Consider the following 21104-nt stretch of genomic DNA (forward strand, 5'->3'; position numbering starts at 1 on the left):
TCACCAAACTTAGCGGTATCTACAAAGTCAATTTTGCCTCTTTGTAATTAGCTCTTTAGTTCAACTCCTTTACCACCTATCCTTTTAACCTATGTGTATAGATTTCTCTTTTCACAGATTTTATTACTAGTTCTTTTTGTAAATCCCATCTCCTGTGAAGTTCTGGCTTCTCCACCATGCTTCTTCCTATCTTGTAGCTATGGTACTTAGCATGATAAATAATTAAACAGTTGTATCTCTTCTTTTTTAATTTTTTTTAATTTAAAGATTTTCTAATTATATTTGTAAGAATCAAGACAAATACATTCTTTCTTAATAGCCTTTGTTAGGTCCACTCCATGCCTGACCAAAAGACTGTCATTCCAATGTTGTTGTCATTGCTCTAGGAAAAAAGGGGATGAAAAATTCCAATGGAGTTTAGGTTTAGTCACAGATTGAGAGAATGTTCGAGCCAGAGAGAGATATTCTGGGTATTTTAATTTAACCCTTTCATTTTTTTATTATAGCTTTTAATTTACAAGATATATGCAAAGTCAATTTTTCAGCATGACAATTGCAAAACCTTTTGTTCCAATTTTTCCCCTCGTTCTCCCCACCCTCTCCCCCAGATGGCAGGTAGACTAATAATACATGTTAAATATATTAAAGTATATATTAAATACAATATATGTATACATATCCATACAGTTATTTTGTTGCACAAGAAGAATCAGACTTTGAAATAATGTACACTTAACCTGTGAAGGAAATAAAAAATGCAGGCAGACAAAAATAGAGGGATTGGAAATACTATGTAGTTTAACTCTTTCATTTTACAGGGAAAAAAATTCTGAGGTTCAAACAAGCATTTATTGAGAACTAGTTAACTGAGTTCTTGTCATTTGTATTGGGTTTTCCATCAATCATAAGGAATAGTTGTTTTCTTTCATGACTTTTCCAAATCACCAAGAATGAAACTTTTCCTGAAACTTGTGAACTATTGTGATACCCCTTCATCAAAGATAAACAAAACAGCTGTATAATTACCTTCTGAGACATGAATCATCTTGGCCCGGAGTTCACAGACCTGTTTGCCTTTATAAAAGCTTCACAAGGTCGAAGTGCAAACGTGTACTATCTGCTGCTCACACACTGACTGATAAGGTTTTCCAAATCAGCTTTAAAGAGATGAAGATATTACAGGCATCTGGCCTTTCTTTTCTCCTGATCACTGCTTTGAAATTGTCAACTGTTGCCTCAGCTTTATTTGTATCTCCTGCCAGGTCAACAAGGAGGGACTATTATATTGCACAGGTTAGTGGAACTCTGAACATTCTTTTAACTGTAAAACCAGAAAGTGTATAAAAGAAAACAGGTGAAAATCTGCATTCATTGTTCATAACTTCTAGATGACTTGGAGCAACTCTTCTTAAAATTATCAACCCTAGTCTGCTTTTTCTCAGGGGTTGAAACTCAAAGCATTACAAACAGATGCTCAATGAATAGCTGTCAAATGAACAACTGAATGAATGAGTCAATTTTTTGTAGATAGTGCCATTCTTCCATATTATGGCAAAGTAAGTAAAGTTGGGTTTTGTTGTACTCCCCCCAAATGCCTGACTACCTTCCTTTCCATCCTATTCACTTTTCACTGTAGCAAAACTTCCATGTCTCTACTACCTTAAGGCTTCTTTCTTTGTCCTATTCTATTAAAAAAATACTTTTAATTGGAAATTGTACACTCAATTCTGCTTAGCATTCAAAGCCTTCCATAATTTACCCAGCTATCATTCTGTTATTATTTCCCAATATATCACTTGCCCTTCAGAACAGGAGAACAAACTATTGGATATACTTGAATGTACTTTGCCTTTGTTCATGACTTTTTCTCTGTGTGGAATACCTTTACCTTTTTCTGCTTGTCTAACTCCTTCCCTTACTTCAAAGTCTGGTCAAATATCCCCTCTTTCAAGAAACTATCATTAATTCTCCCAGATAGTAGCAATCTTTCCCTCCTCTGTATTCCTCTAGCACTCCATTCCTCTCCTAATGTACTTCCACATTTTCTCTTGAATTTGAATTATGAGACCGCCTACTTTATATCTCCTACTAAGATGTAAGCTCCACAAATACAGCCACATTTCACTCATTTCAGTATCTCAACACTTTATGCAGTATCATACAAGCAGAAGATAAAGATTACACAATGTATAATAGTAATAGTAAAATTACTGAAAATCTCTTAACTGCTACATCTTAAAATATTTATGAGTTTATGTTCTCTGATATCTCCACAACTTTTGATACTGACAGCTACTTTCCCTTCTCCCAGGAGCTCTCTTCTCTTTACTCCTATGACATTGCTCTCGTCCAAGTGTCTTCCGATCTTTTCCAGTCTTCTTTGCTGGGTCATTACCCAAAGCTGCTACCTTAACATTAGCATATCCAGGATTCTGGGCCCTCTTTTCTCTTTTACACTCTCTCTTTTGGAATTCTCAACAGTGCTGATGGCTTCAAGAATCATCTCTACATAAATGAGTCATAAATTTACATATCCAACCCTAATTGCTCTCCTGGGCTATAATCATATACCATTAAGTGACCCTGAATATATGCTCCTAGATATCCTCTCAGCATCTCAAACCCCACATGTCTAAAACAGAACTCATTATCTTCCCACCTAAATCTATCCTACTTCCAAACTCTCCTATTTCTGTTCAGAGACTCACCATCCACTTTCTATCCAGGTTCATAAACTCAAAGTTGGCCTAAATTCCTCTGTCTCTCTCTAACCCCCAACTCCAGATACAATCACTTGTTAAAATTTGATTATCATACCCCCATATCTTTTACATCTCTTATGTTTTTAATAAGTTCATGCTCTTACCATATCTTTTCTATACTACTATAATAATCTCCTATTAGTTCTGATTACCAACTTCTTTCTATCCAATTCAATCTCCACATTTGTACCCATCAAAAACGTTTTCCAAGAAACAACTATTTATTTTGGCATTTAGGAACCTCAACAATTTGATTCCCGCCTATATTTCAAGCCTCATTTCATAATACTCCCTTTCATGTTCTACTCTACATTCTAGCCAAATTTGACTGCTCCCAGAACTTGATATTCCCCCAACATGCATTATTTATACAACCCATCTCTCATGATTGGAATGCATTCTCTTCTCTTTTCTAAAGTGCTAGACTTGAAGTAAGAAAAATGTACTAGCTGTGATCCTCAGCAAGTCACTTCATCTCTATTTGCCTCAGATTTCTCATCTAAAAAATGGAGATGATAATAGCACCTGCCTTCCAGGGTTCTTGTGAGACTAAAATTAGATATTTGTAGATATTTGTAAAGCTTTTTGTAAGCACTAAGATTCTCTACAAATTCCTTATTATTATTGTAGTTGCTATTGTTATTTTTTTCCTTCAAAAATCAGATCAAGTGTCACCTACTCCTAAAAAATTTTCCTGATCCTCCCTCACCTAGTTTTTAGCCATCTTTCCATCCTCAATATTCCTTTAAAACTACTTATGGAAATACATGTGTACCACCTGTAAAACTTAAATGAAAATAGCTACCAGTTTAATCTTTATAACTTCAAGCACAAGAGCACCTTGAATGTATGAAGTTTTTGATAAATGTTTGTCAAATTTCAAAATTACACTGGATTATATCAAAATAATAACAATACATCATATTCATATAGCACTTTCAATGTTTCCCAAAAGATAAACTCTGACTGTGGCTATATCTTCTCAGAAGTCAATGTTGTAGTTACCACACTATGTCTTCCAGAAATCTCTCTATCCTATCAGGAAAAAGAAGACATAAGAAAGGAAAGAACCACCTTTTAAGATGGATAGTATGCTGAAACCTTTCTAACACTATTTCTGTGACTGTGGTCAAGTCACTTAATTCCATTTCTTCATACGTAAAATGTGAGGGCTGAACTAGGTATTCTGAACCTTCCAGGTCAGGGGTGTACAAGGATATATATATATATATATATATATATATATATATATATATATATATATATATATATATATATATATATATATATATATATATATATGTATGTATGTATGTATGTATGTATATATATATGTATGTATGTATGTATGTATGTATATATGTATGTATATATGTATATATGTACATATATATCCGTATACATATATATGTATGTATGTATATATGTGTGCATATATATGTGTGTATGTATATACATATATATATATTTATTTATATACAAATATATACATAACTTAAGTAAAGATATTAAGTCATTTTATTAAGTATAGACAATCAACAACTATAAATTGAGCCCTGATGTGTACCATAATTCAATTTCTAAATTGTAAATGATCACACTGAAAATTTACTAATGTATCTTTGCTACATAATTTGAGATGGCTCCAGCACACCTCTAAATCCCATTTTAGCTCTATGAAAACAAAGAAACAGAGCCATTCAATTTTTATTTCAATTCTGTTTTATTTGCCATCAAGAATGATCTCTCAACTAGCAATAGAATAGAACCATAAATAGTGAAAAAAAATGGCTAGTAGAAAGGTTAAAATCCAGTGTAAGAGGAGAGATAAGAGTACCGAACTACCTTTAATGAATTTAAGTCACTAAGCCCAGATGAATTATGGTTCAGCATCATCCTGAGAGAGTGACAAATGTTATTGCTAACCAATTATGAATGTCTTTTGAAAGATCATGAAGATTAAAAAAAAAGAAAGAAAGAAAAGAAAAGAAAGATTCTGGAGATGCGGAAACCAGTCATGACTTCAGAAGACTGAGGGAGAAGCATGCTTCTCACTTCTTGTCAGAAAAGACATGAAATATAAGTACAGAATGAAATATGAATTTTTAGACACAGTCCATATGTTGTATATTTGTTTAAAAAAAAAGCAGAGTAGCATCCAGACAGAGAACTGGCTCCAGAGCCAGAATAAAACAGGGTTCATGTTCCATCTCAAATACATACAAGCTATATTAATCTGGACAAGTTACTTTAATCTCTCTATTTTTTAGACTACTCTGGAGAAAGTACCAAGTTCCATTGGTCAAGGGAATGTCCTCATCTGGAAGTTCCTCAAATCAATGAAATCATGTCTCCAAACCCTACCCCACTACATATATCCTACAAGCACAGGTTTTTCTTTCTTTCTTTTTCTTGAGAGAGATGGAGATTTAGTGGAAAGTGGGGTTTTTAAAAGAAGCATCAATAAGATCTTTTTAAAAATACAAGAAAACAAAAAGAAGTTCATAAAGGCATATAAACAAAACTATTGTTATTGCATTACTAAATTTAATATATATCTTTAAAAACAATCTAACAAAAGTTCATGTGTTCATATATAAATATATTGGGATGTTTGTATTTGTGAATAATTGTTAAATTCGTCATTAAAGAAGAAACTTTTTAAAAATTTAAATCATGTGGTACTGCAGAACTGAAGAAAAACAAATATTGTCCAAACTTTCAAAAGAAGAAAAGAATGAGACTACAAATTGCAAACCAGTGTGAGATTGCCTTCAATTTCTTATAGTATGAAGAATAGTTGGTAAATGAATCCAATGAATGAAGTACTCCTTTGTATCACAATATGACTAAATCAAGGACAAGTTGGACAAGTAATGTCAGATTAACCACCCTTCCTTTTCTGATACAGTCACTTCGGTGGTAGATCTGGGAAGTACTCTAGTAGTAGTCATCAATGATTCCATGTGCATTGGAAGGTTGTCTATAGTGATCTATTGGTGACTTAGATTAAGGTAAAGATGGCATGCATATCAAATTTGTATTTGACACAAAGGTGGGAAGAATATTCAACACAACATGAATGGCAAATTCAGGACAATAGTATTACGTAGCATTTATATAGAGCTTTACAAATGTTGTCCATCTGATCCTGACAACAGCCCTGAGAGTTAGGTATTATTATTCCCATTTTACATTGGAGGAAAGTGAGGTTAAATGACTTGCCTAGTTAAATAAAACACATAAAACTAGTAAGACTCAGAGGATGGATTTGAACTGATATTCCTGACTCTCAGCAGCCTGGTGTTTCAATGGATAGCACACTGGGCTTAGAGTTGGAAAGACCTGAGTTCAAAAAACCAGCCTCGGACATTTACTAGCTATGTGATCCTAGACATTAGGATCATTTGCCTCTGTTTGCCTGATCCACTGGAAATGAAATGGCAGATCACTACAGTCTCGTTGCCAAGAAAACCTCACAAATGACCACAGAGTCACATAGACACAGAGTCTATGGCCACAGAGTCACAAAGAGTTGGACACAACCAAATGACTGATCAGCATCAGCAATTCTAACTGTAGATATTCTACCTACTGCACCACCATTAGGTGGTGCCTTTCAGAAAGGATCCAAAAAGATTTTAATAGAACAGTGTATCAAATATGAAATAAATTTAATTAAAATAAATATGACCTCATAACTGTGTTCATAAAATCAATTTTGGAAGACTGAGGGGGCAATGAAAGTCGTTTACCAAAGGGTTAGCAATTGGAAGAGGGATAACAAATCAGATGAAATAATATTTGCAAAGTGCTTGGCACGTGGCAGTCACTTAATAAATGCTTATTTCCTTTCCTTCATTCTTTGGGGATATCCTAGAAAAGATTTTTATTTATATTCTTTGTTTGTTTCCAACTCTTGAGTTTTATGATTCTTTGAATATTAACAAAACATCTGAAGTATATCCTTGTTTCCAGAAAGGCCCAACATAATACCCCAAACACTATCGCTTAATAGCATATCACAAGCATAATAGAAGACATTCAATATAACAGTCCCAGGTGGATCACTTAATACTTATGATTTCATAAATATCTCTGCTTGGACTTTTTTTTTACTCTATGATTTTTATAAAAGAGACCTAAATTTAACTTTTTCCACTTTAAAAAACAATTCTTCTTTGCATCCTTGGTGTAAACATTCCCTCCAGATGAACTTCCAACCTACCTACACATGCCTGCCCTGTAAGAATTTTTATGTTCTCCCATAAATTCATTACAAAAGGCCCAATTCAATATGCTGGAGACTTTTTTTTCACATTATCTTGCTATCTTGATAGTATCAACAGAGCACATGAGTCATCCATAGGTTCTTCCCTCTAACCACATAACCAGCCTATTTTTAAAAATTCTTTTTTCATGTATGAACATTTTGACATATAATTCTTTGATGATATCCTTTGTACTACTTGTTCTTTATAGTCCTTATTTTCAATGTATTACAGTGATTCACACTTACAACAAGCCTTTCCATTTCCTTCTGTGTGATAGTCATTTTAAATTCTTTAGAGAATTCCACTGTTGTTATAAAAGCTCTCTTCTTCAGTAAGACTATATAGGTATCTTCCTTTTGTGAATTAAAAAAATTAGTTCTTACCCTTTGACAATTTATCATTTGGGAACTGAAAAAAATAGATTTATAGAATTATTTTACATTTATATACATATATAGAAATATCTGTGTGTGATTATGTATATATATATATATATATATATATATATGTATATATACATATATATATATATACATAATCACACACAGATATTTCTATTTAATAGTAGCCATCTCAGGAGGGAAAGGGAAAAAAGGAAGTTATGTGATAACTTCATTATATATTTTTTAAAATAGCAAGTTGTATGAAATATATTTACAGTTTCATATTTATCATCTTTTCCTCTATTTTATTATGTTATGGAAATACTTGTTTGTACTTCTTAACTTCAAAATAAAATAATTTTTTAAAAAGAAGAACACTAGTTTGGGGGTTTGAAGATCTGGATTTGTTAGTCAGTTTTATACTTAACTGGTTGAATAATCTCAATTGGATTAAGTCACTAATCCTGGCTGAATTTCATCTATTTAATGGATACAGTTGTAGCTGTACTACCTATCATACAAGGACTAAGAAGACCAAATAAGATAATATACATGAAAGCACTTTACAGGCTGTAAAATCCCAATCAAATATGAGCTATCAATATTAATGGAAAATATAAAGGCAAAATATTCATCCATACTTTATTTCATAAAGAGGGAGTGTGTCATGGTGGTAGGGTGCTAGACTTGCTTAGAGTCAGATAGTCAAATTCTCTCTCCAAAATTGGTTATAGTTGCTTCATCTATAAAATGAATCTATAAATATCTCAAAGGGTTGTGGTGATGTAATGTATGTAAAGTGCTTTGCAAACAGTGATGGATCAACTAGCACTTATTAAGCATTTATTATGGCCAGGCACTGTGTAAGTACTAGGGATGCAAAAAAGTTACACAAAAAAAGCTCCCATTCTCAAGGAATTCATAGTATAATAGTAAGAGCTATAAAGGTCAATTGGTATTTCACTAAAAATGACTTCTAACTTCAAAGTACTTCTAGAATTTCATAAAGCATATGCCATAAATATTCATATTAAAGAGCCATTTGAATGTCTCTTTCTTGTAGGCATATCTTGACAGATACTACACAAAGAAAGGAGGACATCAGATTGGAGAGATGATTGTAAAAGGACGCAATACCATGGAAAGGAAAATCAAAGAAATGCAAGCATTCTTTGGCCTCCAGGTCACTGGGAAATTGGATTATTCTACTATGAAGGTAATGAAGAGGCCTCGATGTGGTGTTCCTGATATTGCAAATTACCGTCTGTTCCCAGGTGAACCCAAGTGGAAAAAGAACACTTTGACTTACAGGTAATGAAACAGAGTTTTCAAGAATCAGACAGCAATACGCTTTTTGATGTTTTTGAGGTACAAACATGCCACACAATATTTTTAAAGGTACAGAAGAGTTTGGGAGGGGTTGAAAAATTTTAAATATCATGATATCATAGACAATGAACCAGCATGTGTCTTAGAAGTATCTGGCTCACCCTTATCACTTTACAGATGAAAAACCTGAGGTTCAGAGGTTAGTAACTTGTCCATCATGACATACTTAAGAAGCAGCAGAACTCAGGATTCAGGATTCAGGTCCACTGAATCCCAATCCTCTGCTCTTTATTCTCTATCATTCCAACTTTCATCAAAAATAGCCTGCCTTTAAGAGAACATATTCTCAAAATGACTGTGGCATTAGGGAATTTTGTATATATGAGGCAATATAATCATAGTATCAAAACATATAAATCTGGAAAATGGAAAAGGAATCTCTGAATCAAATGAGTAAATTATGCTACCTGCCATCATTTCTTAATGACTTTTGGCTTAAAAAATAATTTAATGACTTTTGGCTTAAAAGCCAATTTTTAATTTTTTTAAAAATTTAATGACTTTTGGCTTAAAAAATAATTTGAGGATATGATAAAAAGTACCTATTTTAGAAACCCTTGTAATAACTGTTCAACATATGTGGTGATATAGGGGTAAATCAAAGTGTTTTTCTAGGCAGTCAATAAGATGCTATAACTCTCTGTACCCAGCAGGTGGGGCTCTGAAAGTAAATGCAGGATTTCATTGAATAAAATTTTAGCCAGTTTTTGGGGTGGAAAAAGGACTAGAGTATGACTCAAAAGGAAAGGTTTAAGCATTTATTAAGGGCCTACTTTGGGCTAGGCACTATATTAAGCAATTTATAAATACTGTTTCATTTGATCCTCAAAAGAAATCTGGGAGATAGGTGTTATTATTATCCTCACTTTATTAGATGAGAATACTGAGGTTGTACCTTGCCCAGGGTCACAGAACTATTAAGAATTTGAAGTTGTATTTGAACTCTGCACTCAAGTTCCAACGCCATATCCACTGCTTCAATGATAAATTCAAAAAACTTTTTTTAGATAGTCTGCCTCTGAAATTATGAGTTTTCTCTCTCTAGAGGGGAATCAAACAAAGGCTAGATGATGCCATTGAAATTTTATAGAGAACTTTTTTCAGGTTGGACTACATGGCTTTTGGGGACATATTAGAAGCAAGGAATGCTGGGTTCTGTATAACAAATGAAGAGAAAGTAAGGGTTATTTATAAGAGTCTTTGGAGAGTTTTCCGTGGGTTTTTTTTTTTCCTTAGAATAAACTGTGACTATAACTACAAATGTACAGCAAGGGGTCTAGGCCACAGATAATTTAGTTCAAAAAGGGCAGTACCTAGTTAAATTTAAGTGATTCTCTCCTTGCATACATATATATTGATATGAGCTCCTTGAGGCCAAAAACTGTCTTTTTTCTTAATTTATATGCCACAATTAATTAAATTACTAAATAAAATTTAATTAAAATGAGATTTATTTGTGTATTTATTAAGTATCACAATAGATACTTAATAAATGTTTCCTGAATTTAACAGTATTTCTTCATCTTGTCCCTACTGAATTTCAGAGAATCATAGAATTTAACAGTGGAAGTAATCTCTGTGGTCATTAGTCCAATCTATACCTGAAAGGAATTCTTACTATAATATGTGAGACAAGTAGCCATCTAGCCCCTGTTTCAAGACACAATACTGACATTCATAGATATTATATAAATGCTTATTTCTTCTACATATCTCATCTGACAGTTGAGTAGATGATGGATTAGAGTGAGAAGAGACAAGCAGTGAGATCAACCATCAATATAACAATAGTGATGAGGACCAGGGCTGGAATGGTGGCAGTGTTAAAGAAGAGGAGATGCAGTTTCTAGATCATAGAATGTATAAAAAGGAGTTTGTATAATAATCCTGGAAAAGCACATTATAGCCAGATTGTGAAAGACATTAAATGTCAAACAGAGCAGCTTGCATTAGATTGTAGAGGTAATAGCAAGTTTAATAGAGTTCATTTGAGGAGGGGAGTTACTTGATGAAACTCATATTTTAGGAATATCACTTTGGATGTTGTGTGGAATTGGAGAGGGGAAAGACTCAATAATAGAGACATCAACAGGAAGACTATTGAAATGATTCCAAATTTTTTTCTGTTTTTTTTTCACTGAGAAAGATTTGAGAATAAATTGGAAAAAAAATTAAATGATGACAATTTGAACTAGTTCAATGGCTCTATGAAGGAGAAAGGAATAGATGTACGTGGAGCTATAGAGGAATAATAGTAACAAGAACAACAACTTTCAAAACTATATAATTGTCTCAATAGATGCAAATAAATCTTTGACAAAGTATACCATTCATTTATGCTAAAATCCTTGGCAAGTATAACATAGGAGGATCTTTTTAATATCATAAAAATATCAATAAAATCAAAAGGAAGCATCACATAGAATAAATAAACAACATGTAATAGAAGTAGCGGTTCAATCTAACTAAATCTATTGAAGCACATACAATCCATTGAAGCATACAAAGTACTTGTATTGATTCAAAGATTACAAAACACTCCTTAAAGAAATAAAGAACTGAATATAATAGCTGGAGGATTGTTCAGTGCTCATTGCTAGGCCATATCAATATAATAAAAATAATACTACCAATAATAATTCATAACTTTAATGCTATACCAATCAAATTATCAAAAAAGGATATTTTATAGGATTTCATTAAATAATAATAGATGTAGGATACTGAGAGAAATAATGAAAAAGGATACAATGATGGGTATAATAGAACTTCCAGATCTTAAAGCAATCATCATCTAAACCAATTCATACAGATTATAAATTGGAGAAGTGGATCAGTGAAACAGACTAGACAAGAGATAATCATAATGGAATTTAACAATCCAACATTTCATAAGCCAGAAAACATAAATTATTTAGGAAAAAAACTCCCTATTTAATTTAAAAAACTGCTAAAAATACTGAAAAGCAGTCTGATTAGAAATTAGGCTTAAATCAATACCATACAGTATATTCCACAATAAATTCAAATTAAATACATGACTTTAATAAAGTACTAAGGATTATACCTTTAAAATGAAGAAGAGATCAAATACCTCTCATAGTTATGTGAAGATAAACTCTTAACCAAACAAGAAATAGAGGAAATTACAAAAGATGAAATAGATAACTTTAATTACATGAAACTGAAAAGCTTCTACAGAAATAGAATTAATATATTTAGGATAAGAAACAAAAAAGTCAAATGGGAAAAACCTTTATATCAATTTTTCATATAAGAACTTTGTATCCAAGATATGTAGACAATAAACAGATATATATGTATATTTATGTTAATATATGCATATGTATATATAAGATATACTCATAAATAAATGGTCAGGATTTGAATAAAAAGAATTCAAAAGAATTGCAAACTAGCCATATTGAAAAAAAAAATGTTTCAAATCACTAAGAGAAAGATAAATACAAAGAGATTTCATCTTGCCCCCAGCAAAATGGCAAAGATGACAAAAGGTAAAAATAATACAGGTAGTTAGGTTGTGGGAAAATACCAAATCAGTAAAGGGCTGGTAGAGGTATGCATCAAATAACCATTTTGGAAAATGATTTAGAATTATGCAAACAAAAAGAATGCTTCTAGCAATTCTTTCACTCTGGTTTCTAAGGCCTTATTCTTTTCTCCAGATTCTACTGTTTTAATAGAGAGATACATCGATATATAGATGATAGATAAATGAATAAATGAAACATCTCTTCATTCTATGCAATTCTACCTAGCAGTAACATTAGCTCAACTGGGCTACTTTTTGTTTATTTAATTTATGGAATAAAATAAGCATTCCCATAACATAGTATAATAAAAAAGATGATTGTACATGAAACTGCAAATCTATATGTATAACTTGCTATTCCTTTTAAAATACATAATAAAATTATTGTGTAAATTTCTTTGTTTTTCTTTCTCCTCCCTCCATCCTTACCATCTTTTTAAAATCTAGTTCAAATTCCCCTGGGGCAGCTAGATTGTACAGTATATATAATGCTGGCCCTGGAATCAGAAGGATCCGAGTTCAATTCCAGCCTCAGACATTCAACATGTACTAGCTGTGTGATCCTAGTCAAATCACTTAACCTCATTGCCTCGAGACAAAAAAAATAAAATCCCTCTAATTTGGATTCTTTTCAGGAACAAACAGTACACATAAGCGTATTAATAACAATTGTCCCTGGCTCTTATTTTTGCTCATCTATATGAGGAAGTTGGACTAAGTGCTCTTCCTCCTCTAAATCCTATCATGTTAAGTCCACTCTGTTTTGCTTTAGAATGTTTAATCAAAGGCTTTCAGTTCCTTATCTCTTTGTTTGAATTTGCTTACCTTTATTTCCAAGAAAATAGTATTCATATTTGTCAAATTAGGGAAGAATGTTTTTAAGCCCTAAATTTTCTCAACTTTTGCTTTAGGTTTCCACTTTAGTCTGCAGGCCTTCTAGGATATTTTATTTAATCCATAATTGAAAGAAAAGATTGCGCTCTTAAAAATAAGGTCTGGACAAGTAATTCTGTTTCCTCACTTAGCATGATTCACAAAATGGAAAATATATTCTCTTTACTTGTACAGAGTCTCAAAATATACATCCTCAATGAGCCATGCTGAAGTTGACAAGGCAGTAGACATGGCCTTACAGGCTTGGAGTAATGCTGTCCCTCTGAATTTTGTTCGACAAAACACAGGAGAAGCAGATATTATGATCTCGTTTGAAATTGGAGGTAATATATCCTTCTACTCTATCTATAACCGGCACATCAAAGCTGTCACAATCAGTCCCTGTGTGACTTTGGATACAATCAATCAGTGCAATCTATCCACAATGGGGTTTGATGCACAGAGAGCCAGATTATAAGCAAAAGGCACCACTATGCCCAAGTTGTGACAATAGTTACAATTGAAACAGTTCTCAGAAAATTTTAGGTCACCAAATCAAAGTAGGATAGACTATTTATTGTCTCATTTTAATGCTTATCTTTGACCTTTGTATCTGATTAAGATCTTTGATTTTATTCTCCTTTTTCCATAGCAACTACTATACTTGAACAATGAATTTCTACCTCCTTTTTATTCCTGCTTCTTTTTTTCCCCAATACTCTTGCTCTCACTTTCTTGCTGACTCAACTGAATGTCCTTCAGTATTTTCATCTCTAGGATGGAAGAAAGCCATTCCCAGTGTATACTAATGATGTGATTTCCATGGGCCATACACTTCGGCCAGGCAATGGCTTAGGGAAGGCAGGCAAACAAGAAAAAGACAATACTGTGCTAAGCAGTGCTCTGAAAAGAATGATTCCTCAAGGCTCACCATCACCACTACCACCATCATTAAGGTCAAGACTTCCTACTTCCCTCTTTATATGCCCCTCAAGAAGCCCTTTCCTGACTTCTTTTGTCTATTAGCCTGCTTCTGATACCCATTTTTAATTAACTCTAATTGGGGAGAAGTAGAGTGAATTGTAGATGGAGAGGCAAAAGCAGCTGATGGGATCAGGATAAGCCTGATGAAGAAAGTGGCACTTGAGCTTTGGGGGAAATTTGAGAATTTAAGACATAGAATGAGAAGCTGGCTTCATTTAAAATGCCTAATATTGACCAGGAATATTGGTTTAATTCACTAAGAGTGCATTGTCCATCCTAACACTTTTTAGTTCCCCTAGAATACTTAAGCAGCTTTCCCTTCAGGGAGAATCAAGCTTATTACAATCTTTTGTGACATCATCTCCTTTAATACTCAATCTAGAGTCTTTTGTACTGAAGTAAAATTTATACAATATAAAATGGTTCTTTTTTATCATGATATGTCCATGGTTTGGGCACAATATGTTTAACTGATACCAAAAAATGTCATACTAAATTGTGTTGATATTTTTTTTTCATGTTTGGTAGATCATGGGGATTCATACCCATTTGATGGTCCTCGAGGAACTCTGGCCCATGCATTTGCTCCTGGAGAAGGCCTGGGAGGAGACACCCATTTCGACAATGCTGAGAAGTGGACTATGGGAACGAATGGTATATATGCACAATTCACCATAACCTGGAAAATATTGTACCTTCTCCTGGGCCTCCAACATGAATCCCTGTGGCTCAACGGTCCAAGTCACCCTTTAACTAGGGGGCCAGGCTAAGGAAAACAAGTAAGCCAAAAATCACAAAGGTCCTTCCCAATAAGGGGGAAGCTCTGCCCTCAGCTGTGCAGCTGAATCCTTGTTTGGTCTGTTTCACTTTAGCATAAGCCACATATTCTGTTAGAAAGAAGCAGCAGCAGCAATATCTTTTTCTCCAGTCATTGTCACCTATAAGCAATTCAACTCAAATCAACAAAATCTTTATTCAGTGCCTACTATGTGCAAGGAAAGCAGTGTGAAGTAACATTTAGAGAACAAGTCTGAGAGTCAAGAAAAAAGACCTGGATTCAAGTTTCACTCCTGCAGTTGGTTGTCATGCTGAGCAAGTTATTGAAAGACTCAGTGCTCTAGGAAGCTCTCTAAGAGTTGAAAAACAGCTCCTTGTCTACACTGGTAGAGGGCTATCCTCACCTAGAATTCCCTGTACTCATGAAATCACAAGACCAAACCAAAAAGAAAGGCAAAGCATTCCATTAAGCTCTGAGATAAAAAATAATTAATTAAAAAAATATATCACTTCACCTATTCCTTGTCTTGAAGAAGTTCCTATTCTGGATAAATAGGAGAAAAGGAGAAGATACCTATTCGACTCCTTAAGCTGGGAATACACAATGTTTAGAAAGTGTCTAGAAGAAAAGGAAGGCTTTGAAAGGGCATGTGGCTCTTCTGGATAGCCCATAAGGTGAATAGAATGTGTGTAGATAATGAGGAGTTGGCTAAGTGCTTATTCAAAAAAGGGAACTAAAAGGTATGAAGGAAGTTCATAAACCCCACTATCCATCTTACTTTTTTATTGACTTAGTGTCCTATTTCAATACATCATTATTAACAGCATGAAAGAATAGCTTAGTGCAGAGAGTGGGGCTTAGTGGATAGAAAGTTTTTCTTAAAATCAATAAACTACTAGCAATGTGATCCTGGGCAAGTCATTTAACTTTTTAGTGACCTGAACAAATCTTTTGATTTATAAATTGTAGAATAGTTATCAGTGGGCATTGGTAGTGGCAATCTCCACACTAGGAGTTGAAATGATGAAATAATAAAATGAACTTATATGCCCTGCTCAGAAAACAAATAATTGGCAAGTGAGTCTTAGCTCCTCTCTCTGCCCTTTATCTGTCAGTACAGGATATAGTGGATTGTACATTGACAGATTGGAACATTTGAGGGATGATTGAAATCTGGAAATTAGAGTCTTGATAGAGTGAGGTAAGTAATTCAGAAAAGTCTTGATGGGTTTAGGAGAGATCCTGGCTGATGAGTTGAACATCATGAGATTATGGCAACGTCCATCTAGCCAGTGGTCTAGATGAGTTGACTCAGTATCTGAGAGTTCTAATAGAGAACAACAGGGGCTCCTCTCAGTAAGTTGATAGAACATAGCATCTGAACAGGCTTATGGGAGAAAGCACAGACAAAGTAGGTAACTGATATGGAGAGAATATGGCCATAGGTAATTCAGTCTATGGTTAACTAGAAGTTCTCCAATCTCTGTTCTGGAAGATATGAGGAATAGTACAGGGTAATAAGATGGGAATTTGAATATGGAAACACAAAGGGACATGGTTGGGACACTGGAATACAAAATAGGGCTTGGTTACAATGAATGAGACAAGAGTCTAGTAATTAAGCAAGCAAATCATCAGCATAGACAGACATATTTAAAAGGGATCTCAGGAATCATTTAGACCAATTTCCTATATCTCCCAACAAGTGATCATCTAATGAATTTCAGTGACAGGGAACTCGCTACCCCAATATTTTTGAATAGCTCTAATTGTAAAGAAGTTGGGTTATATTTTTTTCCACATATAGCCATCATCGCATAATTTCTACCCATTGTTCTTTCTTAAGAATTTGCATCTTCCCTTAATGGTCTCATTTGCACAAATATAGGGAAATACTGACCAAACATTATGCCCTTTTTCTGATAGAATTGGAATAAAATATATGACACAGGAAAAGTCTAGTTTCTGAATAATTCATGATCTATAACAAACCAGAGTAAACAAGTTAGTTGCACTATTATCGGTGACAGATACATTATGTTTGATTTTAATTCTTCAACACAGAGAGATGATGAAAATTATGTAGAGAATGCTTAAAGTGCTTCACAAATCTTAAAATGTTATAGAATTGCCTATAATTGTGATAATGATGACAATTAAATTATAAATCTATTACATACTAATTTTATTCCTTCTGTGTTGTTTAGGATTCAATGATGATGACAATGAAATTATAAACCTATTACACACTAATCTTATTCCTTCTATGTTGTTTAGGATTCAATTTATTCACTGTTGCTGCCCATGAATTTGGTCATGCATTGGGATTGGCCCATTCTAGTGACCCCTCAGCACTGATGTATCCCACTTACAGGTATCAACATCCCTATGGATTTCGCCTCCCCAAGGACGATGTGAAAGGGATCCAGGCATTATACGGTATAAACCCTGAACTCATCTGATAGCTCAGCATAGATAAGTGATGCAGGAATAACATTTTATTTCCAACAATTAAAAAAATTTAAGCCTTGACAATGGCTACTTAAGTAGAGATTACTTAAAAGTAACCTTATTCCAGCCATATTTTAATTTCTCCAATTATGCAAACATCTTTGTCTTCTTAGATTTGGAATTAGGGTTTAGAATTTTTCTTCAAAGCATATTAGATCAAACAGGGTAGAGATTAAAGGAGAAGATTTATTTTTTCTTAGATCCTAGGTCAGGATTTACCTCATGATATGCTATATGCTATATGAGACATGCTATAGCAATGTTGAGATACCTATTTGCATATGAGTGGGCTTTCATTTCTTCCAAATATGATGCCCAAGAGCCATGAACAATATAAGGATATTAGCAGACTTTGGACAGTTAATAACAGCTCTAACTTTGATTCCCCATAGCAGAAAAAACAGACCCACAGTATGCTAGATTGAAATAGAGCTTCTGACTGGGATTCAAGACCTCAATTGCCCTCAACTAACTCTCTGACTTTGAGCCTCAGTTTCTCTATCTCTAAAGTAAGTAAGGCTCCAAAAGGAAGGTGATCCTTAAAGAATCAAGAAACCACACAAGTATCCTGAATATCTACAGTCAAAGAATATAGGAGACTTTTTTTAAAAAAGTCAATTTTGCCAACTTTATTTTTGAATCTCCAGGACCTCGCAAAGCAGTCACTGAAAGACCCAATGTGCCCCACATCCCTCCTCACAAGCCATCAGACCCTGATATCTGTGACTCCACCTCATCCTTTGATGCTGTTACAATGTTAGGGAAGGAATTACTGTTCTTCAAAGACAGGTGAGCTTCATATATATTCCACAAACCAAGCTTCTGTGTGATTTCAGGGATCCACAACAATAGAAAAAGGGAGAAACATCATTTCTTCAGGCAGATACCTACCTAAAAATAGCTTGTATACTGACAAATGACTCATGTAGCCTGGAGCTACACATCAATGACTTCTGGACTCTTCTATTTTTCTATTCTCCGCCTATCCTTTCCTCTACACACACACACACACACACACACACACACACACACACACACACACAAATATCCTTGTTTTGAAAGTCTGCTTGAAAAAACAAACAAAAAAAGAGCTTTTGAAGACCCATGGGGTCATAAAGGGAAAGAATTGAGAAAAGTAAAAATAGTTTAGGAGAGGATTTCCTTAGGGAAAACTCCAGAATCATGAGGGCATAGATTTAGAGTAAGAAAGAATTATTCCTTTAACAAGCATTTATTAATCATCGACTATGTGCCAGACACTAGAATATTACAAGTTGTCAAGTCAATGATTTATTTTACAGATGAGAAAAATTGATATCTAAGGACATTAAAAAACTTAAAAGTCACAAAACTATTAAATGTCAGAGATTAAATTTGAACAAAGATCTTCTGATTACTAAGTACCTCTGAATAGCACTATATAGGAAGAAAAGTTAGGCAGCTCTGATGCTTCACATGGCATTGAAAAGATCCTGACGTTTTGAAGATTTGGTCTTTTTATCTTCCCTTTTATTGTCTGAATTTTCTCTTTACATGAAACTACTTTAAAAATCCACCAAGTTTATTTGGTTTAACAAACATCCAAGGCTGCATGACATAACGCAAAGAACTCTGGACTTAAGAGTTCAACTTTTGAGACAGATAAGTGTCACCATAATTCACAGAGCACTGAGCCCAAAAGAGCTGTTGAATTAAGCAGTTAAGAAGTGAATAAGAGAGCAGTTTAAGCAAATAGAAGGAGAAGAAGCCAAATTGCAAGTTTTGCCTAAGATGTAAGGAGATGAGAAAGGGAAAATAGTAAGTGAAGACTGTATTTTCTAGAAATTTATAATGATAGGGAAGAGATAATAAGATCAATAATGAAGCAAGATCATTTTAAGGGAGTCTGGTTTGGGTTTGTATGATGAGGAGATAAGCATATTTATAGTCAAAGGGAAGGAGCTGGTAGAGAAGAAGAGATAAAAAAAAATAAGAGAAAAGGAACTATAAATAGATCAGAGTTCTGGGAGAACAAAAAAACATCCCAAAGGGCTAAGAAACAAACTGAGGCAGAGATCTGAGCCAAAGCACTTTATTAAAGGGATTTATAATGAAGTGGAACTTAGGTCTTCCTCATGACCTGCGATATTTCCTACTTCCTGTGCCTTATTTTTTTTTTTTAATAAGGCTTGATAGCACATTTATTACCTGAACATTCTAAAGAGGCTATACAAAGGTTGATATATGAAGCATAAGCTAAAAATGGTATGTCAGCAGAGTCACAGAATGAGTGAAACAGGGAGTATCTCCACTGACTCAATAGTCATAAGATGGATGAGGTTGAGCAGGAAGAGATGGCAAAATCATCCATATACTCCAAGAATATATGCCATTCATGCTTGGTTTGGTCATGAAATTTGACCAATACAAGGTGAACATATCAGCATTATTACAGTTAAAAAGTAAGCTCCATACCAGGTTTTTTAAAAGTAGTTAATATTAATAATAATATTAATATAATATATTAATATAATACAAAATGTAATAAAATATATTAATAAAAGTAGTTAATAATAATTTTTAAAGTATTTATGATTTGAGAGCTATCATAGAGACTCTATTATTAGAATTTATATTCCTATGTGATTTATATAAAATATTGATTAATACATTGTATATTCTTATTAGATGACTGGCTAAATGTGTATTACTAAATGAGATTAATAAAATAATTACAATCATTACCCCTTGTAGAATCATAATAAACTTCCTAATATTGATTAGAGTTTGAATAGGGGTCCATAATCTGCAGACAGACCCAAGGGAAGGTATAGCTTTAACTTCCCCTGAACCCAGGGGAAAACATGGGTGAAGGCAGATTTTTGCAGTATGAGGAAAGAGATATGAAAAAACTTGCATCTAGGGACATTAATCTTCTCAGTAAAGGAACAGAGGGATTTAATCTGCATAGAAAGTGGGTAGGAGTTGAGTTTGGGAGTTAATAAGAGAAGGCTTGTTGAAACCACTTTCCTACTTCCTGAATATCTACCTCTAATCAAGTCTTAGATTTATCCCTACCTGAGACCATCCTGATCTCCCAAATTATTTCCTAATTACATTTCATATAATTACTTGTGTGTGTTCATGCAGTTTTCCTCTAATAGATTATAACATCCTACAGCTGAGCCATATGGTTCAACTAGCTCACAGTCTTCCATGGGCCAGCTTAGGGAATTAACCACTAAGTATCACAGCTCTTTATAATGTACCATAGAGAAATTGTTTCTACAAGAAAATTTGCTCTGAATTTCAAACAAATGACATGCAAATAAATGTTTATAACACAACCCATTGATAACCCATTGAAACAGTATTTTACTATAAAGCTTTTTAGAAATCCTATCTCATAAGGAGATTTCAGGAAGGCATTTGTAATTAATGCTACAAGATTTTCCTGAAGATAGTTACTTTTCTTAATTTGGTCCATCTCTGATTTCTTGAATTTCATATATCTGAAAGTTTTCCTGACAGGAATGTTTGATATGGAAATGGAAAGTAGAGAAAGTAGTATATTCTAATATGATGACATTTCCTGTTAGCTGCCTGTCCATCATTCAA

At 33.7% G+C, this 21104-nt stretch overlaps 1 protein-coding gene across 1 annotated transcript in view; it reads left to right on the forward strand.

Moving 5' to 3' along the window:
* The first annotated feature begins 1135 nt into the window (after nucleotides 1-1135).
* The window catches only part of MMP20 (matrix metallopeptidase 20), a 44535-nt gene continuing 24566 nt past the window's right edge, over nucleotides 1136-21104 (forward strand). Inside the window, exons 1-6 of the mRNA XM_074304401.1 lie at nucleotides 1136-1293; nucleotides 8483-8730; nucleotides 13430-13578; nucleotides 14747-14872; nucleotides 17274-17435; nucleotides 18155-18296. Coding sequence (XP_074160502.1) covers nucleotides 1168-1293; nucleotides 8483-8730; nucleotides 13430-13578; nucleotides 14747-14872; nucleotides 17274-17435; nucleotides 18155-18296 — 953 coding nt within the window. The 5' untranslated portion in view covers nucleotides 1136-1167. The remainder of the gene's footprint in view (nucleotides 1294-8482; nucleotides 8731-13429; nucleotides 13579-14746; nucleotides 14873-17273; nucleotides 17436-18154; nucleotides 18297-21104) is intronic.

Source organism: Sminthopsis crassicaudata, chromosome 3 (genome assembly GCF_048593235.1).
Source record: "Sminthopsis crassicaudata isolate SCR6 chromosome 3, ASM4859323v1, whole genome shotgun sequence".
Taxonomy (NCBI): Eukaryota; Metazoa; Chordata; class Mammalia; order Dasyuromorphia; family Dasyuridae; genus Sminthopsis; species Sminthopsis crassicaudata.